Source organism: Pan troglodytes, chromosome 3 (genome assembly GCF_028858775.2).
Source record: "Pan troglodytes isolate AG18354 chromosome 3, NHGRI_mPanTro3-v2.0_pri, whole genome shotgun sequence".
In the NCBI taxonomy this organism is placed as follows: domain Eukaryota; kingdom Metazoa; phylum Chordata; class Mammalia; order Primates; family Hominidae; genus Pan; species Pan troglodytes.
Window position 1 is genome coordinate 145,546,728 of NC_072401.2, and position 27,888 is coordinate 145,574,615.

Genomic DNA, 27,888 nt, shown 5'->3' on the forward strand with positions numbered 1-27,888 from the left:
TCTTCAAAAATGTAATATAGTTTTGTTACAGAAAATTAACAAACTAGAAAAAAAGTATAAAGAAAAAGACAAAAATTAGCTATAATCCCACCAAGTGAAATTAAGCTCTATACATATCCTGGCATCTCCCCCATTCCACAGCCCCCTCACCCACAGAAAGAACCTTTAATGTAGAACTGTCTGCAATCTTTTAAGTATGCAACAAACACCATTCCTTGTCATCAGACCTACCAGATTTTATCATGGTGTGACTGTAATGTCTGAGGTTTCTGAAGTACTTTAGAATTTATACATTCAAAGCAGTCACCTGGAGAGGTAATAACATTCATTTATTCAAATGCAGATGTTGAACATAGCAGATTTGTGACAATCTCTTACTGCTCACTTAGGGGAGGCATACAGCATATGGCCATGGCCTGCTCTACGTCCTGTTTTTAGGATGGGAGAAAAGAGACCTCAGACACTCCTCCTTCTGACTCCAAGGATAAGGCAGTCAGAATGTATGTGGTGTGTACTCGAAGAGGAAACGTGCTGCACATTGGGACCCCAGGTCCTTTGGTTTAACCTGTCCTTTCTGAGGCGTGAGCATCCTGGAGTCCCTCAGAGATTTCTGACCCAGCCATCTCAGTAAGATCTGCTGTGTCCTGGAGGTGATAAGTGCTCTCCAGAGTTCATTTGAAAGTCAGGCCCTTCTCTATGTGCTCCTACCCCTGTGCCTGTCATTCTCTTTACTGTTGAGGAGGGACCTTAACTCCTGGCAGGTGAACTATAATTAAGATCAATGGATACTAAAGTAAGCCTATCAAAAATCTGGTTTTTGACAAAGATTTGAATAGAATTTGGTCCTTGCCCTCAAGGATCTCACAGTATGATAAACTTGTCTTTGCTTTTTAAATTACAGTGCCGTTTCAGCAGTCAGGCACCTTGGGTACTTGACTGAATCTTGTTCTTTTCCAATATGTTTCACATGAGACTTCATGTTATCCTGGACAACCACCTAATGAGAGTCCAGGCTGAAGTCTTCATTCCCCTTCTGCATGTTCTCTCCTTTGGCTTTGTTCAGACCCTTCTTTCTTCTCATCTATCCTACTGTAATGGGCTTTACATTTTAAACATAGCTTGAAATAACAAATCATGACTATAATACATGCAAATAGTTTGTATTTTGTTTTATTTTTATTTAGGAGTAGAGAATACAGTAATAGTGAGGCAGGAGAACAGGCAATTAGGATAGCCAAGAGTTGGGGCATACGCAAAGGAATAGCAGGTGCAGCCAGTTTGCATAAACAAGAAAACAGCAGGTGCAGCCGGTTCTAGGCAAGATCAGGCAGCATGCAGGCCACATCCTCATGCCTGTGATAAAAAGACAAGAAGTTTCCACTTCAGCCTCTGCTTGACCATGAGCTAAGCCTCCACTTCAGCCTCTGATTGGTCACAGGCCAATCCTTCATAGGCTGTAGCCAAGGGTACCTAGGGGTGTTGCCAAGTTCTTTTGGCTTTATAAAAACCCTGATTGGGGCCGGGAACAGTGGCTCACACCTGTAATCCCAGCACTTTGGAGGCCAAGGCAGGTGGATCACCTGAGGTCAGGAGTTTGAAACCAGCCTGGCCAACACAGCGAAACCCCATCTCTGCTATTAAAAAAATACAAAAATTAGTCAGGCATGGTGGCCCGCACCTGTAGTCCCAACTACTGTGGAGGCTGAAGCACGAGAATCACTGGAACCAGGGAGGCAGAGGCTGCAGTGAGCAGAGATTGTGCCACTTTGCACTCAAGCCTGGGTGACAGAGGGCAACTCTGTCTCAAAAAAAAAAAAAAAAAAAAAAAAAATTAAAAGAAGCATTAATGATTCAAAAAAAATCACTGATGTTAAGAATTCATGGGTGGAAATTTGAAAAATCTGTTTCAGAACATGTGAGAATTAAGAAAGGCAAAAGTTTTATTTTTATTTATTTATTTATATATTTATTGAGACAGGGTCTCACTCTGTTGCCCAGGCTGGAGTGCAGTAGCATGATCACAGCTCACTGCAGCCTTGATTTCCCAGGCTCAAGCAATCTTCCCACTTCAGCCCCCTGAATAGCTGATACTACACATGTGCACCACCACGCCTTTCTAATTTTCATATTTTTTGTATAGACTAGGTTTCACCTTTTTGCTCAGGCTGGTCTCAAACTCCTGAGCTCAAGCAATCCTCCTGCCTTGGCCTCCCCCAAAGTTTTAAACATATGTAAATATATTATTTTAAATATTTTATACACTAATAGGGTAAATACTATAAGTAGAATCTTAATATTTCCTCAATATCCATCAAAATATGTGAAAGCAAGTTAGACAAAAACTTAGGGAGATCTTCCATTGGGAAAATGGGGGACAGATTTATATTTAGAGGTTCCCTTTAATTGGGCAAATGCAAAAAAAAAAATTCTGCTAGAGAAACACAGTGACTTCTATGTGTCTAGTTGAAAAAGATGTAATTTTATGCAGTTCTGTTTCTCTTTTGAGTTTAACTGAACTCAGAGGAATAAACCCTCCTAGAGCTGTTCACACTGGTATATAGAGCAAAATTAAAAACTGAATTCTCACCTTTATCAGTCGGCGAATACTGTAATAAATTAAGAGGATCATTCCAATAACACCAGCCATCGGACACAAAATAATGAGTATTTTCTCTACAAGAGCTAAAGAGAGCAGCAAAATAATGAAAGTCTGAAATAAATGACCAGATAGCAATTGAAAAATAAGACAGATAACATCAGGGTAACATCACCTTGCCTTTTAATACAAAGTACAATTAACGTACTATTATGTGTATTTTGTCTTTTTTTAAACTGTGTGCTTTACAGTAACCTTGTGGGAAACTGGGACTGTGGGTGATCATGTCTTTTGTCCAAGGTCGCACAAATAGTTGATGACAGAACTAAGACCTGAGGCTTCTGATTCCAGACCCAGCGTTCTTCACTAGTGTAACTGTAGATAAGAACTCAGTGGACGTTCTCCTCAGATATGGGGAAAAAACCACAAATTCTCCCATAGTTTGGAAGTTATGAGAGAAAACAATGTATCTTAACATATAAAAGAGCATTGAACAGATCATAGAATCATAATTTTGGAAAGAAACTGGTATAAACAGTTTACAAATGAAGAAAAGAAGCTGAATAAGGTTAACTTAGCCTTGGTCAGACAACTAGTTAAAAGTAGAATTATAACTATAATGCAGGTCATCTATATTCTAAGCTTTATTCCTTCCACAGTATTCTTATGCATAGTCTCCAATATAGTCACTAAAAATGCTTGTTAAGTCATTTATATGTTGGGAATGAAACAATTGAAATCAAGTAAGAGATATTTCCATATTTATAGCATATTTGTAGTGCTTCCAGATGAAGTAAATAGAATGGAAGGCTAGACATAAAGGTAAAATGGCTCATTTATTTGCCTAATTAATATTTAAAAGTCCTATTATTGATAAAAAGTAAAAGTAGCATTTCCTCTTGCTGGTGTTGCCCAGCCTTCTTGACCACTTAGCTTGAATGTATGCGATAGTGATAAAGTTCTATGGTGTGCTTTTTACCCTGTGAGCCATGGACACGGCCACGTGTGAAGGGAGGGTTAGAATGCAGAATAGCAAATGAGCACACACAGTGATACTCAAGTGAGGGGAAGGGATGTCCCTTCAGCAGAGGTTGTCAAGATGGTCCCTAAGTGGTTGCATTGGGCCAAAAATGAATCAAGGCTGAGATTTACCCTTGAAATACAGTACCAGTTAATTAGATGATTTTAAATGCCTTGCTTTCTACATGAGGGAAGAGGGAACTTCACTTGTTTTATAAGCTCTTATGAGGCTTCTTTCAAGTACTCAAGGTTGGTTAGAAAGGTAAAACATCTAACTTAAGAGAAAAACAATTACCAAATTATGTATTTCTATTTCCAAAATGTTTTTATTTATTTTTATTTACTTATGTGTTTGTTTTTGAGACAGGGTGTTACCAAGGCTCGAGTACAGTGGCACAGTCATAGCTCACTGCAGCCTCAAACTCCCAGGCTCAGGCAATCGATCCGATCCTCCCACCTCAGCCAGCCTCCCAAGTAGCTGAGACTACAGGTGCGTGCCCCATCCCAGCTAATTTTTGTATTTTTTGTAGAGATAGATTTTGCCATATTGCCCAGGCTGTTCTCAAATTCCTGGGCTCAAGCGATTAGCCAGAGTCGGCCTCCCAAAATTCTGGGATTATAGGCATGAGCCACTGCCCCTGGCCCCCAAAATGTTTTTTAAAATAAGAAATGCCTATTTTAATTTTAAAAAGAGAATATTTTCTTTGCCTTTACAATTTTGTGTGAACAACGTTAAGAACATATGCTCTTCTGTTTTAAGATTGACACATTTTCTTAGGCATTTGAAACAAGCAATGGATAGTTTAAAATGGAATGACTTTTATTCTTTGTCAAATATTAACATACCTGGTCCAGAGAAAGGATGGACAGTTTGTCCCCTTTCTCCTATAAAGCAAAATTTCAATGTAAGTCCAAATAAGTAAGACATGTGCAAAGAAAAAAATCATTTTGGAATCAAACTGTTCTGTGGTTTTCCTTTTCTTAATCATATTTTGAGAATTGTTGGTCAACTTTCAACATCTAACTAGTAACATTTATGAGGTAATGTGTCAGTCGTACCATTAGTAATTTCAGTATCTACTTTTAATGACCCAACAAGTATTCATGGATGAGAAATAAGCAAATTGTCTCATAACTGAGGGGAAAGGAATGAGAAAGTATTGGAAGAATCACTTATTGACTTCCACAAGAAGCAATGCATTTTTTAAAAATGTAAAAATAATAAGAAGAAAGGAGGCATATGGAGCCATTACTCCACACAGATGCCAGTCCCATGCAAAGAGGGGTCATGCGGCCATCAATTTTCTGATTTATGCCACAGCCACTGTCTGAATCTAAACTGTTACTGTGTCTCATTTGAGCTTTTGCCAATAGTCTCTCTGGATTCTATGTCAGTAGCAACTGATAGTATGGTTGCCTTACTGTTCCACCTGTGCTAACCTTCCCTCTCAGTCCACATCTTACTTTTGACTCTGTCTCCACTTGCCATTTTATGTCATGAAGCTCTCTTACTACCAAAGCCACACAATTTTCTAGAGTTTAATTATTACAAATTACTTAGTATATACTATGGTGTTTGACGATTGAGGATTCAGGTATATTTTTTCATTCTTTAGGCTTTACGTACAAAGGTTAATTGGGGCTTGCCTTCTCTTTCTTGGTCACAGTTAATAGTTGTGGGTGGTATATGGGCTCTGGAGTAAAAGAGTTGGGTTTTCTGTCACGAAAGTTTGAGAACTGTCATGAGTTACAGCTCGTGTAAATAGACTTCAATCACAACAATGACTCCAGAGCAACTATTTAAAACTAAGAACATATCATTTTCCTCTTCTGGAGGGTAAACAGTTGTAACAGAATTTTCTGAAACTTCATTAACACTATGAGCTGGATATGTGTCCCTTTTGTGCTTATCTGCATATAAGAGAAGTTGAGAAAGGGAAAAAGAATGAGGTGACTGCGTGGACATAAAGCGTATCATGAAAGACAAATCTCCCACATCCCTCCCAGCAGCAGCTCCAGAATTTCTTCTTCTCCCCTGAAAACGAACAAGAGAGACTGCCACCAGATTCCTCTTATTTCAGCACCCAGCTTTGCTTATTGTTTATCAGTCACTGAGAATGTGTGAGGCTCTGAGCTAATAACTTTTAGATACATCTTCTTATTTAGCCTTTAGAGAAATGCTGTGAGATAAGTACTGTGTTATTGGCCCCATTTTAAAATTAATGGGATAGAAACCCTGCAGGGCAACTCACCCTGGGTCAGCAGCTGGGATAGAGCTGAGCCCGGGTCTGAGCTGAACTCAGTTTGCCCACAGACCCTCCGCACCGCCGCACTATTAGGTCCCCTTTATCTGGCCCACTATTTCATGGTCACGTGCATCATTTCTGTGCTTTGCCACATTGTTTTAATTTCTTTAACTCACAGTATTATTTCTGTGAGATATTTCAGAGGCAAGAATTCCTCTGTAGTAGGAATTGTGTCTACTTATTAGGCTGTGTCTACTTAGCTCGCATTTCTCAGTGTTTGTCAGTTTCTCTGCAGTGACAGGTCCCCTAAAATAGGGTTGCATCACAAAAACGATTTCGGAGCCACAATTTAAAAATAAAAATGAAAACAAACCATTTATCTGTGATGAGATGTAACTCTTTGTGACTGAAGAAGAGGTTGAAGTGTGCATTGCCACACCAGTGGTACTTGATGCTGATATGCTCACAATTTCTGTATAAAATAGAAGTTGAGAAAGGGATTAAGAGCGAGGTGACTGAGCGGACCATAAAGCATATCGCAAAAGACAAATTCCCTCACATCCCTCCAGTCCCTGAGCTAAGCGCTTTGGTATATATCTTACATAATGTTTAGAGAATTGCTGTGTGGTAAGTATTGTATTATTGGCCTTATTTTAAAATTAAGGGGCCAGAAGCCCCTCCAGAATTTCTGCATGGCAGAGGTTTACAGATAAAGTGTGCCTTGGTTTTCTCATCTGTACAATAATAATACTTGCCTCAAAATGTCATTGTGAGAACGAAATTAGTTTAAATATGTGTGTGTATGTGGTATGTTTGTGTATGTGATGTGTATGTGTTAGTATAGTACTTGACACATAAAGAGCATTACATATATGTTGGGTATTATTGTTATTATGCTTATAAAGGGGTAACTTGAAGTTGCATTTTGGAAACTGTCTATGCTAAGAAAGGTGGAAGCGCATAATAATTATATAGAACAAAACTTCTGTCCCATATCTCAGTGTCTCCATCTGCTAGGGACAATCTTACTTCTTCAATAAAAATGGAAACAAAAATAAAACGCTATTACATTGCATGAACCCAGGAGGCAGAGCTTGCAGTGAGCTGAGATCACACCACTGCACACTCCAGCCTGGGTGACAGAACGAGACTCCGTCTGAAAAAAACAAAAAACCACGCACGCAAACATGAAATCAGAATGTAGACTCACATATATCCTTTTAAAATCTCATTAAATAAATTGTGAATTATTTCTGTAATTAAACACTTTTTATTCTTAAATGCAATACATTTCAAATTTATAAGTTATTTTATAAAATTTTATAAATTAAATTCTTTAAATTGCAAAAGTAATATAGATTCAATAAAGAAAATTTGGGAACTCCAAGAAAGCACAAAGAATAATATAAAATTCATCTATAGTCAGCGGACGCAATGTTGAACATTTGACACATTTTGATATATAGCCATCTGAACTTTTAGTTGTTATATGTAAATATGGGATCATGGTGTTTAAATATATGTGAATATATATATAATGTTTACAAGTCTGACTTTCTACTTAATATGCCACAGATATCCCTATGCTGTCAAATATTCTTCTATGAGAAGATTTTTATGACTGCAGAGTATTCCACTGTATGAATGTTCTGTGGTTTATATTTCAGTCTCCTATTCTGTGCATTCATGTGTTTTTCACTCTTCTGAGAGTTATAAATCATTATGATAAACGTCAGTACCCTGAACTCTGTACATGTACCTTTGCTCATCTCTTTGAGACATTCAAATGAGGGGAATGGCACCCAAGTGCAATGGAGTGGAGGTGGAAGGGCTTCTTCTCAGAGGCAGCCAACTTGGCCCCTCAGCTGAATGCTCAAAGTTTCCTGGAGAGCACACAAACAACAGAAAACATCTTCTCTGACACCTCTCATTAGTCTACCCAAGTGAAGAGTTCTAAAACCTTTCTCTGTTTATCAGCTGATAGGTAATCAGTTTACCTCCAAATCATGGGGAAGACATGATCTATTGTTCCTAAACTGTCTATGTTTTCTCTTCTCTTTTAAGTTCTTTTCTGGCCTTGCTCTTTAACTTGGCCTGCCACCTGATTCCATCATGTGTGTATAAACGATTGCCATATGAATTCACTAAATAGCATGCAAAACAATTACTGAATGTTTCTAAGTTGTTCAGCACTCAGGTATAATGGCTTTTAAGATAATATAAAAACCAATGCTTTTAAACAATAACCTGGTGATAGGGATTTTGAAGTTCAACAAATATTAAGATTAAAATTACAGAAAGAAACATCTTTATGAGTCAATTAAAGTATGTAAAAATTATTTACAAAGATAACTAATGAACAAAAATAATCCATCTCTCTTAATAAATGTTAGATATGAGCTTTGGCTTGTTTGTAGATAATGGAATATGGACCATGTATTGTATTTTTGAAAAGGCATACAATCTGAGTAAAATAAGTTTAGCTATGAAAGTGTTGTGAAAATAGCTAGTAAAATAACAAGCCAAAAAAAATCAAAAGTGTTAATGGCCAGAAGCCTTAAATGGGCATGTAACAATAAACTTGAGATCAGCCTTTGGCTCAGCTACATGGGAATACAAATGGAAAAGGCAGCTGGAGCTCTCATCCTTCACTCAGGTGTGCTCGTCACTTCCATTTCTAACTTTCATCCTCTCCATGCTTCTCCTTTTAATCCTCCACTCCTTCTTTACACCTTTCAGTTCAGTGTAATCCACTTACATTTAGGGTGCACATTTCTTATCCCTGTGGATACAAAATGGGCTCTTCTGAAACATAAAACTTGTTCCTAAGACTTCTATATCCCATTATTTTGAATCTTCTCAGCATGAGAATAGTGCTTTATTCATAAAAGATGTTAAATGAAATGTTAATTGTTATAAATGCTTGGACAAATTCTTATGGAGAAAGAATTAGGTGAGTGGTATGGTTTGGATCTGTGTCATCATCCAAATCTCATGTGGAAATGTAATCCCCAATGTTGGAGGTGGGGCCTGGTGGGAGGTAATTGAATCATGGGGCTGGTTTCTCATTGCTTAACATCATCCCCCTTGATGCTGTCGTGGACATAGTAATTTCTCATAAGATCTGGTTGTTTAAAAGTGTGTGGCACCTCCCCACTCTCTCTTGCTCCTGCTCCAAGGCTCTCTCTCCCCACTCTCTCTCTTGCTCTTGTTCCAACCATGTAAGACATGCCTACTTTCCCTTCGTCTTTTGCCATGATTGTTTCCTGAGGCCTCCCCAGAAGCAGAAGCACTATGTGTCTTGAATAGCCTGCAGAACCATGAGGCAATTAAACCTCTTTTCTTTATAAATTACCCAGTCTCAGTTATTTCTATATAGCAGTGTGAGAAGAAATGGGTTTTCAGATTGTATCTGAATGTGAACATAATAATTTAAATAATAAATTTAATTTATAATTAATAATAACATATAATTAATTATACATTAATTTATAATTAATAATAACATGTAATTAATTATAATTTATAATTAATAAATTTAATTTAATTAATAAAATTGTTTAATAAATTAAACCAAATGACAAAAGAGCACATGCAGAATGAATGCAAACATCTGGAAAAATAAGCATCATTTTAAGACCAATGAAATATTTTCAACATTTCAATAGCAAGCATACTTTTGCTAACATAAGAAAAAAAAACAAAAAGTAAAAAATAAAAATACACAAAACGTAGTCTGTAAATGCCATCTAGTAGTTTTGACTATGAGTACAAATATACATATTCCTCCAAGTTTCCTAACAGTTCAGCAGGATGTTAGGGACTACCTGAGTCAGAATTCCAGGGGTTCCGGTAGAGAGGTGTTTTCAGTCTATGGGAGGGTGCTGCAATTTTCTTTGTGAACACCTGCAAGACTCTGAATGGTCCAGTCCTGCTTGCCTCGCATCTTCATTGCTTCACCCTTCCCTTCCCTTTTGGGTCTCCAGCCATTCTGCACATCTGTTCCCTCTATGACTGCACCATACCCTTTTCCGTGTCCTAAATCTTCTGCCATCTCCTCCCTTTGTCTGAAATATTTCCCTCCCTATCTTTGCCTAACTACTGGCTTTTCAAGCCTCAGTTCAATGCCACTTCCTTTGGGAGGTCTTTGCTGGCCTCTCTAATAAGATTTAGACTAAAAGCTCTCTGAAGTCCCTGGTGCTTAACATGGTGTTGTAAAACCTTATGATTATTTAGAATCCAGATATGCATTCCTTAGGCCTTGATGTTTACTGGGGGCCTTGGGTGTTTCTTAATTTGTTCAATTATTTACAAAAGGTTTTTTTTGCGGTGGGCGGTATAGGCTGTGGGCCATGTACTAGGAATATAATGATAAATAATTCATGGCCTTTCCTTTCAGGGTAATTCCAGTACAGTAAGAGCGACGATTATTAATCTAAGTATAATAAGTATTTTAGGATGGTGGTGGAAGTGGCAACACAAAGGAGACAGTTTTCAATGCTACTTAGAGAGGTAGAAAGACCTCATGGAGGTGTTTTTGAATTTATCTTGAAAGAAGTCTAGGATTTTACCAGGCAGGCTGTGTGGTACCAGCAATGCCTTGGAATTTGAGACATCATTGCACGTTAGAAAAACTGCAGGTTATCTATGTGGCTGCAGCACAAGGTGTGAGGAGAGGAATAGAGAAATGGGTGAACAGCAACTGAGAGGCTGAAGAGGTGGTGAGGCAGGAAATGTTGTGGGCCATGTTCTTGAATTTGGACTTTATCTTTAAGGCAGTGGAAAGACAATGAACGGTTTGAAGCAGTTTTTAATTTAGGGAAAATCACTGTCAGTAGTATGGAGGATAACTTAGGGGAAAAAAACATGCCAGAGCTTTGCAGTAGAGGGTCCCATCTTGTGTTCAAGAGTGGCCAAGATAAGCAGTCCCTTTGCAAACAAGCCACTTCTGCTCACAGAAGGTCCTTATCACTTCTTAACATTCCTTTGGTGGAGAAGGCCTATAGCCTGAGGCTTTAGAGGGGGCAGAAAATTACAGCAGGTTGTCAAAAGAATATGGCAAAGAACCAACAATGGGAGCTAACATCTCTTAAAATTGGCACTTTAATTATTTTAATTTTAAATGAAGTCAGAGGAGGTGAAAAGTATTTTAAATTTATAAGCAAAGTATATGTAACTTAAGAAAATGAAAAGATGCTTAGGGAGAGAGAGCTTATTTAGATAAGTTTTGAGCTTTATCAAAACAATTGTAACACTCTAGCAAATAGGTAGACTTCTTTGTTCTTCAACAGCTACTCCTCACAGTAAAAGAGCACTTGGTGGAAATTTTGTTCTGAAGAGAATGCTGAAACCCCAGAGATCAAACACCATACTCAAGTCTACAAAGCTGGACTCAGACCCTAACACTGGCTTTAAAATTTGTCCTAACTTAGACCATAATGCCTCTCTTTCCAGCTGGATCTACATGCCTCCACTCTGGCTTTTAACAAGCCTCTGAACTATTGTCAGAACTTGGGAATTTCTAACATTGAAGGTAACACATTGACACAATTTCCTCGATGTAAAATTGTATACACTTTATCCAAATCCCATCTGGGCATGTTATGTCCTTTTTGTACCCTTACAAAAACTGGTTGGTGGCCAAATTGATTTGAGACTGAAAGTTGCCACTTGTGTTCTTAGAAATACTTGCTTTAATTCACCAGAATCAGTTGCTCTGATACAACTTCTTATAGTCACCTAAATCAACACAGTAAGAAAATAAACATATAAATGCCCTAAAGATAATTTGATAAAAATTGTTTCTTATATCATTTCCTCAACAATCTCATAATGGTAGCTGACCTATAAAATGACCGTTTTCATAGTTCATTTTTCTTCCATTTCTGGAAAAAAGATAGCATAAGCCTTTCAGTAGGAATTAATACCCATGCTTGCTTAGTGGTAAGAAGAAGGCACAGAGGCTTGTTATTGGAAGTCTATAGTTTACAAAACAGTGTCATCTTGAAGGAACAATAGTTCTCATAAAAATGAGTTTTCATATTTTCTAGTATTAATTAAGTTTTAAATAATTTGTTAGTTTTTCCAGAATAGAATCACATGGGGCCAATTTAAAGAATTTCATCAATAGCTTCAAATTAAATAAACCAGCATCTGGTTTACCTGGAAGGAGAAACCAAAGAAACATCCTTAAATGCTAAAGCTTCATTCAAAATTCAAGGTAAGGAAACCAAATTTCTACAATATGATCCCTTAAAATCACCAAGAATGTTCAAAACTACATTTGATAGCAACAGCTCACACAGCTACTTGGCTCTCCTAGATTCCTAAGACCCTAACCAGCTAACAGACATCTGTGGACATATTCAATTCTGCAAAGCTGCAAAATATCTGTGAGAAGATGGTTTTTGAATAGGACTTTTTACTATAGCTATATACTATTTAGTTCAGTAAACTGGGTAGAAAGCATTGAAGCAAACTCGTAACCATTGAACAACAAACTTTAGTTTGCCAAAACTGCTTAGGGACTGGATTAAGGGAAGGCTCTCCTGTTATTTTTATCTCTTTGCCTTTGGAGCTCTCAGCTTTCTGTAGCTAAATTAGCTTTCAAAAATCTACTTGTGTCATTCGTAGATTAAAGGTCAGTTTAAGTATTGCCCTGTTGAATTCAGAAGGTACATTTAAGCTAGAAAACCACTTGCAGCACATCTAATCCAAATTGCCGACTTTACAGGTAGACATTTTGTCTCATAAAAATTAAATGACTAGCTCAGATTAGCATATCTGGTAAGCAGCAGAACTGAGACTTAATTCTGCTGACCCCCAATATTAGTCTCACCTTCCAGATCTCGCTGCCTGGTTGAGATCTTGTCAGCAAGATTTCTCTAATGTTTTAGTATATTAGTCAGCAAGCACTGGGGCATATTGTACATACAAAAAAGGACAACTAAATTCCTGAGCTCCCTGGACATCCTAAAAGCTAGAATTTTAGTAAAAACCATGTAGTCTTCATTTTGATGATTTGTTTCCACACTAATTTATTGTATTACTTAGATTATATGTCTTACCCCTCAGTGTCCTTATACTATAGCCACTATGAGAAATTATGTTTTGCTCTAGCAATGCTGAGATGAGAGTCAGTTTCTTAACCCCTTCACATCTTCTGGCAGGAACACATCCAGTCTATACCTGAAAAATTTCCCCTCTCTCTCCAAGTGAAGTATATTTACCTTGGGGTGTTATGAAAGATGTGTCCAGCATCTGGCTACCCAGGAATAGACAGACCTTGTGCCAACACTGCACATTTTCTTAGCTGCATGGGCCTCTGAGAAACATACTCTCAAGACCTTACCCCATGCCTACTTGCAAGTGAATCACTGGATGAACCCTGAAGGATGGGCAGAGTTTTAGGTGAAGATGCGGAGGAGGAGGGATAAAGAAATAGCATGGGCTAACATATGGAGAAAGGGGAGTATAACATGCATTGATGTGGAGGCTTAGGGCACCTAGCAGGCAAGTGTTGGCAAATCTCTCAGATTGATAAGAGTTTAATGTTTAAGTGGCAAATTAGTGCAAAATAAAATATAAAGGTATGTTTTGTCATATTAGTGAGGCCTCAAACTCCTAGTTTAAATTTATGTTTTTCAGTTTTCAGGCACTGAAATGGCATTTGCTATGGTACTTAGTACAAAGTAAATCTGTGTGACCTGAATTGAATTGTATAATTTAAGTTTGAGAAGGGTGGAATGAATTGGTATACTTTCTAGAAAATGAAATATTCAAAATTTGTGTTTGGCTCATCTCACAGCTTATACTTGCATAACATCGGATATGTTCCAGAACATTTCACTGCTCTTGTCTCTTATCCCCATGTGTTGGGGGAGAGAGCATGGACTTCTGCCACTGTTCCTATTGTACCAAGGAGGTAGGGTGACTTGGGGGCCCAAGACATGTTAGGATAACAACTGGAAATAGCCAGCCTCCTAGCTCTCTGCTATATGCTTTATCTACCAGACCACTCAGCTTTCCCAAATAATTGACATTTCTAACCTGGAATGCTATTAGAAACAATAAAAATAAAATGTGATATTGTATAAGTACCCTTCAGTTTTGCTGTATGCCAAAACTTCCAGTGGCTGAGCTCTTGTCAAGATGTGATAAAGTCAGCTCATGCAGCTGCTGCTTTGAGTTTTGGTTCGCTCCTGACTTGCAGCTGAAAGAAGCCTTATCTTGCATAAGCAAACTCTTACAAGGACACACCCTTCATATGAAATGCCTTAAATAGTTTCCAAGTCTGAAAACTAAATTTTCTAAATGCTACAGTTTTTTGTCATTGCAATGACCACGAAAACTACTTGATAAATGCATCTGTGGAAGTTATGCTCAGCTAATTTGTGGTAAAACTGGGACAGAAACCCATATCAATTGACTTCCAACTCAATGCCTTTTCTGCTCGATCTCATTGTCTTGGACAGAATTAACGTATAAATGGGAATCTTGTCTGTGCTAAAAGATGTTTGAAGAAGACTGTTCCCATGAAGCAATATTTTAAGGGAACGATTTTGTTTGACTCTTGAACCAAAGAATTGGCAAGTTCAATCTTGGTCAAGTTGTGATAATATAGTTAGATACCCATACTGTCCGTGGCCATTCATTTTTCTTTTTTGGAAGGTTTTTATTAAGCCAAAGCAGCCAACTACAATTTAGAAAAATTGAACTTAAGGATAAAGTGCTTTGTGTGACAGCATCTGAGCCTACTGTTTTGGATAGCCTATTCTCAATACTTTTTATTTGAACTCTTCAGCCAATGGCTCTGGAGAAAAGCGTGGCCTATTAACTGGTGCAGTTAGTGTGCTAGGTGCCAAATGGAATGAGCCAGTTTCTGCTCATCTTCAGACTGGCGTGCTTTGGCAGTCCCCATACAGCTAATTGGTCACACTTCTTCCTTTCCTAACTTGGTAGAGAAGGGTGCTTTATGTATTCTATCTCGAAGGTGTTGTGGCCTAGGAGGACTGCAGCTTCCCTTCAGGAAGCCTGAACTTTTTAGCCTGGCTCCGTACTATCCAGCTTCTGGTCATCCACACTGTCCCAAACCATTGCTGAGACAGCAGAGGTGGAGAAAAAAATCGGTCAGTCTGTCATTCCAGCCAGTGCACATTCTTCAGCCTGGACAGATGGAAATCAAGATGAATTTCTGTCCACTGTCCCAGTGGGAAAGGAGAGCAGAGTTCTATTCCTGGCTTTGCCATCAAGTGGTTGGGGGATCTGTGCAAGTCTCTGAAATTATCTGAGCCTCAGTTTTCTGGCCTCTAAGATGAGAGTAGTGGAACAGATGTCTCTCTTTTTAAACTTTAAAAAAAGTTTTGCTTTTTTCTTGAGATAGGGTCTCACCATATTGCCCATACTAGCCTCGAACTCCTAGGCTCAAGCAATTCTCCTGCCTCATTCTACTGAGCAACTGGGACTATAGGTGAGCACCACCGTGCCTGGCCTAGAATGGATGTCTTCTAAGATGCTTCACCATTCATGAATCATGGAAATCTGTATGTCTAAGATAATAATATTTGTAGTTGACACTTACTGCACACTTACTTCATTCCACACATCTCTCTAACCATTTTTAAAACAACTAGCTGAGACCCTATTGTTATATGTTAATTATTCTTTGTGGAGGAGGAAAAAAAAACATCAGAAGCATTGCCTGACTTGCTTAAGTTCACACAGCTGCCAAGTGGCAGACCTGGATTTTGAATTCAGACCTATGTAACTACAGAACTGTCTGCCAAGGTCTACTGTGATCTATGTAGCAGAAAGAGAATGAGGGAATCATTGAGAGATTAATGAGAGATTGAGAGATTAAATTCTTACCAAATTATAATGCAACCAACTCTCAAGCAAGCCTTCACTTCAGCAAATCAGGGCTGAATGAAGAGACATAAAGATAATAATTCACCTTGTTTATAGCCTGAGGGTAGGAGTGTTGTACCTCTAACATAGCATTGTAGGGTGACCTGCAGTGGCAAATCCACATTACGGAAGAGCAGATGGTTCTGGTTATTAACAGTTTGTTAAGTTGAATCTTAATTTTTCCAGTAAAGCATATTCCAATCTGGTCACTCCTGTCTACTAAAGAATCCTCAGAACAAAAGGGGATTTCACATATTTTACCTGTGTCCACTTTAGTCTAAGATATTGGTACTTCTGTAGCTGAAATTCACACACATTAAATTTGGGCTTAAGGAAGTTGGGCTGGATGAAAATAATTTCAATTGAAAAGAAAAACTTTATCCCAAAGTTCTCACACCACTGGTACTTCCTTTCACTGGTTGAACAATACAAAATTGCAGAAATGAAACTAGTTTGTTCTCATCCTTGACTGCATGGTAGAATCATCTGTGATATCCAGGCATTGGATTCTGATGTGCGGCCAGCGGCGAGAACAACTGCTCCAGTTGGTAATATAGATTAATACATGTAAACTTCATCTTCCTGAGTTTCGAGGTCCATTCTTACATTTTCTATGGTTCTAGTGTCACCTTTATCTATAAAGTGAACAGCTACAGTATGCGATATTAGCCTGAACAACTTTAGAAATAACATCATTTGCCATCTTAAATGTTGGTGTTTCTTAGGGTTTTGTTTTAGAGCCACAGTCTCCCTCACTTCCTCCCTCAATTCGCATTTAATTTTACTTTAATCACTTTCCAAGGATAAGCTCATCAGTGTGTGAAACAGACAGAGTTGAACTGCTTGGTGGAAGCCGGCCTGAGTGTTTGGCCTGCAGCCTCACAACCTGTTCCCATCTCTACCTGGCAGCTTCAGAAAGCTCCACAGGAATTTAGATTGGAAATCTTTAGTCTAAAACTTAAGTTTTTCAAATTGTCTGTTAAGATCCCTCAGCACGAGTATTAGTAGACTTCCTATGTAAAGGGAGAGAGAGTAACTACTTTAGGATTTGTGGGCCATAACTACTTTAGGCTTTGTGGACCATCTATTACAAATATTCAACTCTGTCACTGTGCAAAAGCAGCTACAGACAATATGTAAACCAAAGCATAAATAAATGAGTATGACTATGCTCCAATAATGATTTGTGGGCAGTAGAATTTGAATTTCATATAATATCCACATATTATTATTATTATGTTGATTTTTTTCTTTTTTTTTTGTTTTTTTGAGATGGAAGCTTGCTCTGTTGCCCAGGCTGGAGTGCGGTGGCACGATCTCCGCTCACTGCAAGCTCCGCCTCCCGGGTTCACTCCATTCTCCTGCCTCAGCCTCCCAAGTAGCTGGGACTATAGGTGCCCACCACCAAGGCTGGCTAATTTTTTGTATTTTTAGTAGAGATGGGGTTTCACTGTGTTAGCCAGGACGATGTCGATCTCCTGACCTCATGATCCGCCTGCCTCATCTTCCCAAAGTGATGGGATTACAGGCTTGAACCACTGCAGCTGGCCTATTTTGATTTTTTTAAGCACTTAAAAATGTAAAAATCATTCATAACTTGTAAGGTATACAAAACTAGGAGGCCAGCCGTTCACAGGCTATAGTTTGCTTGGCCACTGTATTAGCATAACTAGACTCTCTGGATGTGAAACCCAATCATCAGTGCTACACAGATTCTCTGAGAAAACTCCAACCTGCAGTCAAGATGGTGCATTCCTCTACTAATGGGCTATGAAATCAGTCCAGTGGGTTGTCACTGGCACTAAAAAATTAAGTTCCTCCTTGTACCTCTGGTAGAATTCGGCTGTGAATCCATCTGGTCCGGACTCCATCTGCTCCTGGACTCAAGCTATTGATTACTGCCACAATTTCAGAGCCTGTTATTGGTCTATTCAGAGATTCAACTTCTTCCTGGTTTAGTCTTGGGAGAGTGTATGTGTCGAGGAATTTATCTATTTCTTGTAGATTTTCTAGTTTATTTGCGTAGAGGTGTTTGTAGTATTTTGTCTGATGGTAGTTTGTATTTCTGTGGGATCGGTGGTGATATCCCCTTTATCATTTTTTATTGTGTCTATTTGATTCTTCTCTTTTTCTTTATTAGTCTTGCTAGCAGTCTATCAATTTTGTTGATCCTTTCAAAAAACCAGCTCCTGGGTTCATTAATTTTTTGAAGGGTTTTTTGTGTCTCTATTTCCTTCAGTTCTGCTCTGATTTTAGTTATTTCTTGCCTTCTGCTAGCTTTTGAATGTGTTCGCTCTTGCTTTTCTAGTTCTTTTAATTGTGATGTTAGGGTGTCAATTTTGGATCTTTCCTGCTTTCTCTTGTGGGCATTTAGTGCTATAAATTTCCCTCTACACACTGCTTTGAATGTGTCCCAGAGATTCTGGTATGTTGTGTCTTTGTTCTCGTTGGTTTCAAAGAACATCTTTATTTCTGCCTTCATTTCGTTATGTACCCAGTAGTCATTCAGGAGCAGGTTGTTCAGTTTCCATGTAGTTGAGCAGTTTTGAGTGAGTTTCTTAATCCTGAGTTCTTGTTTGATTGCACTGTGATCTGAGAGACAGTTTGTTATAATTTCTGTTCTTTTACATTTGCTGAGGAGAGCTTTACTTCCAACTATGTGGTCAATTTTGGACTAGGTGTGGTGTGGTGCTGGAAAAAAAGTATATTCTGTTGACGTGGGGTGGAGAGTTCTATAGATGTCTATTAGGTCCGCATGGTGCAGAGCTGAGTTCAATTGCTGGGTATCCTTGTTAACTTTCTGTCTCGTTGATCTGTCTAATGTTGACAGTGGGGTGTTAAAGTCTCCCATTATTATTGTGTGGGAGTCTAAGTCTCTTTGTAGGTCACTCAGGACTTGCTTTATGAATGTGGGTGCTCCTGTATTGGGTGCATATATATTTAGGATAGTTAGCTCTTCTTGTTGAATTGATCCCTTTACCATTAAGTAATGGCCTTCTTTGTCTCTTTTGATCTTTGTTGGTTTAAAGTCTGTTTTATCCGAGACTAGGATTGCAACCCCTGCCTTTTCTTTGTTTTCCATTTGCTTCATAGATCTTCCTCCATCCTTTTATTTTAAGCCTATGTGTGTCTCTGCATGTGAGATGGGTTTCCTGAATACAGCACACTGATGGGTCTTGACTCTTTATCCAATTTGCCAGTCTGTGTCTTTTAATTGGAGCATTTAGTCCATTTACATTTAAAGTTAATATTGTTATGTGTGAATTTGATCCTGTCATTATGATGTTCGCTGGTTATTTTGCTCATTAGTTGATGTAGTTTCTTCCTAATCTCGATGGTCTTTACATTTTGGCATGATTTTGCAGCGGCTGGTACCGGTTGTGCCTTTCCATGTTTAGTGCTTCCTTCAGGAGCTCTTTTAGGGCAGGCCTGGTGGTGACAGCATCTCTCAGCATTTGCTTGTCTGTAAAGGATTTTATTTCTCCTTCACTTATGAAGTTTAGTTTGGCTGGATATGAAATTCTGGGTTGAAAATTCTTTTCTTTAAGAATGTTGAATATTGGCCCCCACTCTCTTCTGGTTTGTAGAGTTTCTGCTGAGAGATCCGCTGTTAGTCTGATGGGCTTCCCTTTGTGGGTAACCCGACCTTTCTCTCTGGCTTCCCTTAACATTTTTTCCTTCATTTCAACTTTGGTGAGTCTGACAATTATGTGTCTTGGAGTTGCTCTTGTCAAGGAGTATCTTTGTGGCATTCTGTGTATTTCCTGAATCTGAATGTTGGCCTGCCTTGCTAGATTGGGGAAGTTCTCCTGGATAATATCCTGCAGAGTGTTTTCCAACTTGGTTCCATTCTCCCCGTCACTTTCAGGTACACCAATCAGACGTAGATTTGGTCTTTTCACATAGTCCCATATTTCTTGGAGGCTTTGTTCATTTCTTTTTATTCTTTTTTCTCTAAACTTCCCTTCTCGCTTTATTTCATTCATTTCATCTTCCATCACTGATACCCTTTCTTCCAGTTGATCGCATCAGCTCCTGAGGCTTCTGCATTCTTCAAGTAGTTCTCGAGCCTTGGCTTTCAGCTCCATCAGCTCCTTTAAGTACTTCTCTGTATTGGTTACTCTAGTTATACATTCGTCTAAATTTGTTTCAAAGTTTTCAACTTCCTTGCCTTTGGTTTGAATTTCCTCCTGTAGCTCGGAGTAGTTTGATCGTCTAAAGCCTTCTCTCAACTTGTCAAAGTCATTATCCGTCTAGCTTTGTTCCGTTGCTGGTGAGGAACTGTGTTCCTTTGGAGGAGGAGAGGCGCTCTGCTTTTTAAAGTTTGCTGTTTTTCTGCTCTGTTTTTTCTCCATCTTTGTGGTCTTATCTACTTTTGGTCTTTGATGATGGTGATGTACAGATGGGTTTTTAGTGTGGATGCCCTTTCTGTTTGTTAGTTTTCCTTCTAACAGATAGGACCCTCAGCTGCAGGTCTGTTGGAGTTTGCTAGAGGTCCACTCCAGAGGAACTGGTACAATTCCTTCTGAAACTATTCCAATCAATAGAAAAAGAGGGAATCCTCCCTAACTCATTTTATGAGGCCAGCATCATTCTGATACCACAGCTGGGAAGAGACACAACCAAAAAAGAGAATTTTAGACCAATATCCTTGATGAACATTGATGCAAAAATCCTCAATAAAATACTGGCAAACCGAATCCAGCAGCACATCAAAAAGCTTATCCACCATGATCAAGTGGGCTTCATCCCTGGGATGCAAGGCTGGTTCACTATATGCAAATCAATAAACGTAATCCAGCATATAAACAGAACCAAAGACAAAAACCACATGATTATCTCAATAGATGCAGAAAAGGCCTTTGACAAAATTCAACAACCCTTCATGCTAAAAACTCTCAATAAATTAGGTATTGTGGGACGTATTTCAAAATAATAAGAGCTATCTATGACAAACCCACAGCCAATATCATACTGAATGGACCAAAACTGGAAGCATTCCCTTTGAAAACTGGCACAAGACAGGGATGCCCTCTCTCACCACTCCTATTCAACATAGTGTTGGAAGTTCTGGCCAGGGCAATTAGGCAGGAGAAGGAAATAAAGGGCATTCAATTAGGAAAAGAGGAAGTCAAATTGTCCCTGTTTGCAGATGACATGATTGTATATCTAGAAAACCCCATTGTCTCCACCCAAAATCTCCTTAAGCTGATAAGCAACTTCAGCAAAGTCTCAGGATACAAAATCAATGTACAAAAATCACAAGCATTCTTATACACCAATAACAGACAAATAGAGAGCCAAATCATGAGTTAACTCCCATTCCCAATTGCTTCAAAGACAATAAAATACTAGGAATCCAACTTACAAGGGACATGAAGGACCTCTTCAAGGAGAACTACAAACCACTGCTCAAGGAAATAAAAGAGGATACAAAGAAATGGAAGAACATTCCATGCTCATGGGTAGGAAGAATCAATATCGTGAAAATGGCCATACTGCCCAAGGTAATTTATAGATTCAATGCCATCCCCATCAAGCTTACCAATGACTTTCTTCACAGAATTGTAAAAAACTACTTTAAAGTTCCTATAGAACCAAAAAAGAGCCTGCATCACCAAGTCAATCCTAAGCCATAAGAACAAAGCAGGAGGCATCATGCTACCTGACTTCAAACTATACTACAAGGGTACAGTAACCAAAACAGCATGGTTCTGGTACCAAAACAGAGATATAGATCAATGGAACAGAACAGAGCCCTCATAAATAACGCTGCATATCTACAACTATCTGATCTTTGACAAACCTGAGAAAAACAAGCAATGGGGAAAGGATTCCCTATTTAATAAATGGTGCTGGGAAAACTGGCTAGCCATATGTAGAAAGCTGAAACTGGATCCCTTCCTTACACTTTATACAAAAATTAATTCAAGATGGATTAAAGACTTAAATGTTAGACCTAAAACCATAAAAACCCTAGAAGAACACCTAGGCATTACCATTCAGGACATAGGCATGGGCAAGGACTTCATGTCTAAAACACCAAAAGCAATGGCAACAAAAGACAAAATTGACAAATGGGGTCTAATTAAACTAACGAGCTTCTGCACAGCGAAAGAAACTACCATCAGAGTGAACAGGCAACCTACAGAATGGGAGAACATTTTTGCAACCTACTCATCTGACAAATGGCTAATCTCCAGAATCTACAATGAACTCAAACAAATTTACAAGAAAAAACAAACAACCCCATCAAAAAGTGGGCAAAGGATGTGAACAGATGCTTCTCAAAAGAAGACATTTATGCAGCCAACAGACACATGAAAAAATGCTCATCATCACTGGCCATCAGAGAAATGCAAATGAAAACCACAATGAGATACCATCTCACACCAGTTAGAATGGCAATCATTAAAAAGTCAGGAAACAACAGGTGCTGGAGAGGATGTGGAGAAATAGGAACACTTTTCCACTGTTGGTGGAACTGTAAACTAGTTCAACCATTGTGGAAGTCAGTGTGGCGATTCCTCAGGGATCTAGAACTAGAAATACCATTTGACCCAGCCATCCCATTACTGGGTATATACCCAAAGGACTATAAATCATGCTGCTATAAAGACACATGCACATGTATGTTTATTGCAGCACTATTCACAATAGCAAAGACTTGGAACATAGCAAAGACTTGGAACCAACCCAAATGTCCAACAGTCATAGACTGGATTAAGAAAATGTGGCACATATACACCATGGAATACTATGCAGCCATAAAAAATGATGAGTTCATGTCCTTTGTAGGGACATGGATGAAATTGGAAATCATCATTCTCAGTAAACTATCGCAAGGACAAAAAACCAAACACCGCATGTTCTCACTCATAGATGGGAATTGAACAATGAGAACACATGGACACAGGAAGGGGAACATCACAGTCTGAGGACTGTTTTGGTGTGCGGGGAGAGGGGAGGGATAGCATTAGGAGATATACCTAATGCTAAATGACGATTTAATGGGTGCAGCATACTAGCATGGCACATGTATACATATCTAACTAACCGGCACATTGTGCACATGTACCCTAAAACTTACAGTATAATAATAATTAAAAAAAAATTAAGTTGTAGTCTAGATGTGGTGGCTCATGCCTGTAACCGCAGTGCTTTGGGAGACCAAGGCAGAAGGATTGCTTGAGGCCAGGAGCTGAAGACCTCCCTGGGCAACATAGCAAGACCCCATATTTACAAATTAGATAACAAAAAAATTAGTCAGGTGTGATTAAGCACACCTGAAGTCTCAGCTACTTGAGAGGCAGAAGCTGGAGAATCACTTGAATCCAGCAGTTCAAGACTGAAGTAAGCTATGACTGTGCCGTTGCAGTCCAGCTTAGGCCGCAGAGCAAAATCTTGTCTCTAAAAAAATTTAAGTTGTATAAAATAGGAGAGAATATATCAAAGTACATCACACAGAATAAGGGAAGGTATTATTTTGTGGAATTTTATTTCAGAGAAGTGTGTGTATGAGTCTGTGTGCTGTGAGTTGTAGTGCACATTAACTATGTCTCAATAATACTTGATTATGTTTTGAGCCTGATGAACCTGGTTATACCTTATCTGAATACCTAGCTGCCAGATCAATAGCATATGACATACCTGAAATGCACTCACGGCCTGCAGAAGCCATTGACCAGTGGCTCATGCACACCTTTATCCAGCCTATCTAGCTCCAGAAAGCACTTAGACTTTCTATGTGTGCTCCACCACTAAAATGGGGATTCTGAGAGAGGATGCTTTCAAAAACATAAAGTTCGCTAATGGGACAATTACAAGTAGGCTATATACTTTAGAAACACATGAAAGGATAAGGGCAAATAAAACATAGTATATATATCAAAAGAGCAGAAACAAGGAATCATATAATAAAATATGAAATAGGATAACAGAAATAAGATACTAAATGTCAGTTGTGAATTAATGAATGCATATGGATTATGGTTTTGTATTAAAAGACAGAAACTTTCAGATTGAGTCAAAAGAGATAGGTTAGGACTGGTGCAATGGCTCATGCCTGTAATCCCAACACTTTGGGAGGCCGAGGCAGGTGGATTGCCTGAGCTCAGGAGTTGGAGACCAGCCTGGGCAACACGGTGAAACCCCGTCTCTACTAAAATACAAAAAATTAGCTGGGCATGGTGGTGTGCGCCTGTATTCCCAGCTACTTGGGAGGCTGAAGCAGGAGAATTGTTTGAACCCGGGAGGCAGAGGTTGCAGTGAGCCGAGATCGTGCCACTGCGCTCCAGCCTGGGCGACAGAACGAGACTCTGTCTTCAAAATAAATAAGTAAATACATATAAAACTAAACAGGAATAACTGTATTAATCTTAGGCAAAGTGGAATTAAGAGCAAAGACATTACAAATAATGAAAAAGATTTACTTGTGTCTTTAAGCAGTATATTTCACAATGATTCTTGAGTAATTATGGACCATTATAGCCCAATAATATAGCAACGAGAAATATCAAGCAGAATAAGAAATTGGCAAAAATAAAATACCATTGAGAAATTTTAAGTTTTCTCCAATTGTGATAGATCAAGAAAGCAAAAAACAAACACAGAAAGATCTGAAATATATCTGCTTGCAATCACAAGCTATGGATTTATATGATTTTTTGCTAACGAATCAATGAGGACAGATTTTATTAGGCATTCCCACATTCCCATACACTCGTTTTGAAAGAACATTTCTGTATTTCCTGATAAAATGTTTTTGAGGTCTGAATCTAGCAGAATAGTTCAGGAGAGGTAGCAAGGGGAGAACTTTTGTGGTCTTTTTCCTAGCAAAATACAATTTCAGTGCCATGATCTCTATTCTCAGTTGCCTCAAATAGCTGTACTATTCATGTTTTATGTTTTGTATTTATTTCCTTCTATTTTGGTTTTTAAAAATATAATGATGACTGGGAAATAAGTGATAACATCAAAAGGAGGCCTCCAGAATTTAAAAACATTTTCTATAGCCCATATAAAAAGGAGCAAAAGGCTAACATGACAGCCACACGGTTAGAGTTCCTTAGCTGCACCACGTGAGGAAAACCGACCGTCAACCTTGATTAAAGTCTTCAGCTTGGTGAAAGCACAAGCAGAACAGTGAGTGACAATGTTGTAAGAGTAACGGAGCCAATCCTGGAACATCACTAGGTATGGTACAGGCAACATAACATATTCTCCAAGTGCACAGATTCTGCAGTGGAACTGCCTAGGCTCAAACTGATTCCTCTAGCAACTACCTGAGACCTTGCAAAATTTACTTAATCTCTATATTTTTGTTCCATCATTATACATGGATTATTCTTATAGAGTTATTGAACAGATTAAGTTAAAATGCACATAATATTTTTTGCAAGAATGGAAAACCTAATCCTAAAATTTCTATGAAATTATTAGGGATCTAAATAGCCAAAACCATCTTGAAGAAGAACAAGGTTTGGTCAATCACACTTCATGAATTCAAAACTTCTAACCAAGTAACAGCAATAAAATCTGTGTGATTTTGCCCCAAGAACAGACATATTCTTAGGATAGAATTGAGACTCCAGAAATAAACTCATATATCCATGGCCAATTAACTTTCAAGAAGGGTGTCAAGACCATTCAATGGGCAAAGGATAGTCTCTTCAACAAATGGTGCTGGGACAACTGCAAAATAATAAAGGTGGACTCTTAACATACAGCATATAGAAAAATTAACTGATAATAAACCAAAGAGCTAAATATAAGAGAAGAACTACAAAACTCTTAGAAGAAAACATAGGGAGAGATTTTTATGACTTTAAATTTGGCAATTATTTTTAGATATGATATCAAAAGCGTAAGCAACAAAAGAAAAAAAAATAAATTGGACTTGAAAATGAAAAACATTTGTGCATCAAAGGACACTATCAAAAGTAAAAACAAAAATCTACAGAATGAAGGAAAATATTTGCAAATAGTATATCTGATAAGACTCTTTATCCAGAACATAGAAAGAACTCTTACAACTTAGCAACACAAAGAGAAAAATAAATTTAAAAATGGGTGAAGGACTAGAACCAACATTTCTCCAAAGATATGCAAAATGCAGTTACCAACAACTACATGAGAAGATTCTCAGCATCATGAGTTATTAGGAAAATGCAAGAGACCACAGTGAAAAACCATTTCATACCCTCTGAAATGGCTATAGTTAAAAAAATGAGAAAGTACAATTTCTGGCAAGATTGTGGAGAAATTGGCACCTCATACACCCTGGTGAAAAGGTCAAAAGGTGCAGCTCCTGTGGAAAAGAGTTTAGCAGTTCCTTAGTAAGTTAAACATAAAATGACTATGACCCAGCAATTCTACCCCTATACATCTTTGAGTATTAAAAGTGGGTTCAAACAAAACTAGTACAGGAATATTTATAGCAGCACTATTCACAATAGCCAAAAGGTGGAAACAACACAAATTTTAATCAAATGATGGATGGATAAGCAAAATGTGATATACCAACCCAAATTTTAATCAAATGATGGATGGATAAACAAAATGTGATATACCAACACAATGGAATAATATTTATTATAAAAGGAATGAAATACTGATACACACTACAATATGGATGAACTTTAAACACATTATTTTAAGTGAAAGAAACCGTCCACAAAAGGCTATCTATTATATGATTCCATTTATATGAAATATCTACAATGGGTAAATCTGTAGAGGTAGAAAACAGATTAGTGGTTTCCAGGGGCTGGAGGAATTGGAAGTGGCTGGTAATGGGTAAGAGGTTTCCTTTTGGAGTGATGAAAATGTTCTGGAACTAGATAATGGTGATGGGTGTGCATCATTTTGACTGCATTAAATGCTACCAATTGTACACTTTAAAATGGTTCAAATGGTAAATTTATATTATGTGTATTTTACTACAATTTTAAAAATTAAGTGTATGTAAATCGCTTAGAACAGTGCATGGCACAAAGTAAGTGCTATATCAGTGTTGGTTATTATTATTCAGAATCTGCCTATGTACGGAACCTAACCTGCTGTATATAAATCTAGGGATGGAAATACCAAAGTTGATTAAATAGCTGTTTATAGAACTTTGTACACTACAAAGAAAGATGACATCATTTTTCCCGTGCTGGGGACTAGTATTGCTAACACATAAGCACTGCAATTGAGAGGATGTTTAACTATAATATTCTCAGAAAGAGGCCAAAATCATGTTAATTTAAGACACTAAATTAATAATTAAATTTAAACTAAGTTAAATTCAAATTATTGAATTAATACAATATAATAATGACCCTATGATATTTATTTTAATGGATTTAAATTTCTCCTAAAATTCACACGACACCTAAGCCAGTAAGAGTTGTTTTTGTTTTTGTTTCTTCCTATGTGACACTTTAGTAATGGACCCACAGAGAAGTGAACAACTCCCCACGGTTTCAGTGTTCATGCTTTTGGCTTCTCACCATTTGGCAGAAATAGGAAATAACACCTTTTGAAAACTAAAAGCCATATAGCTACCAACACCTTCGTTAATAACTCTTTAGTTTGGAAATGAATCTCCTTATAACTCAAGCAAAGCAATACATTTATTCACAGAGAGGTATTTCTCATAGCATTTGATAAAATTATTTTAATTGTAGCTAGACTTAGAATTGAAGTAAGCTTCTCATACTAGAAAACTGGATTCGGCCATAAATACTGGGCTCCCTTGTGCCATTTCCCCCACATTGGTAGCTGAGTTCCAGTAAAATCCATCCACCAGACTGGAAGAGGAAACACTACTCTTTTATTCATTTAAATAAGATAGAACTAAAATAGGGTAGTTTATATTTTATTCTATGATCTCATACCCAAAATAACAGAACCAAGATGAAATAAAATCACTTACCTGACAATAGTAATACAAAGATTATTTTTCCATACATCGTGAGATCATGAGCTGGTTCCTGAAGTTAGTGCAAAAAAACTACGAAAGACAACTGCAAGTGTCAGTGTCTGGCCTTAGCCTGCTAGCTGTTATCTTCCAGGCCCACCTTCCTGCGGCCATCATCAGCTGATAGGCAGGGGAGGCATTTTAAATGAAGCAAG

At 38.0% G+C, this 27,888-nt stretch overlaps 1 protein-coding gene across 2 annotated transcripts; it reads right to left on the bottom strand.

Annotated features, from left to right (window-relative positions):
* Positions 1–27,888, bottom strand: GYPB (glycophorin B (MNS blood group)). 2 transcript variants are annotated; one of them, XM_054683868.2, is made up of 4 exons: positions 27,689–27,888; positions 6,236–6,334; positions 2,588–2,682; positions 1–307 (listed from the first exon to the last, which is right to left on the bottom strand). In XM_054683868.2, the coding sequence occupies exons 1-4, from the start codon at positions 27,723–27,725 to the stop codon at positions 287–289; spliced, it is 252 nt and encodes an 83-aa protein (XP_054539843.1). In that variant the 5' UTR covers positions 27,726–27,888; the 3' UTR covers positions 1–286. The 2 variants fall into 2 exon arrangements, with proteins under 2 accessions (XP_054539843.1, XP_054539844.1); XM_054683869.2 differs by lacking the exon at positions 1–307 and adding an exon at positions 1,155–1,353 and having other exon boundaries at positions 27,689–27,883.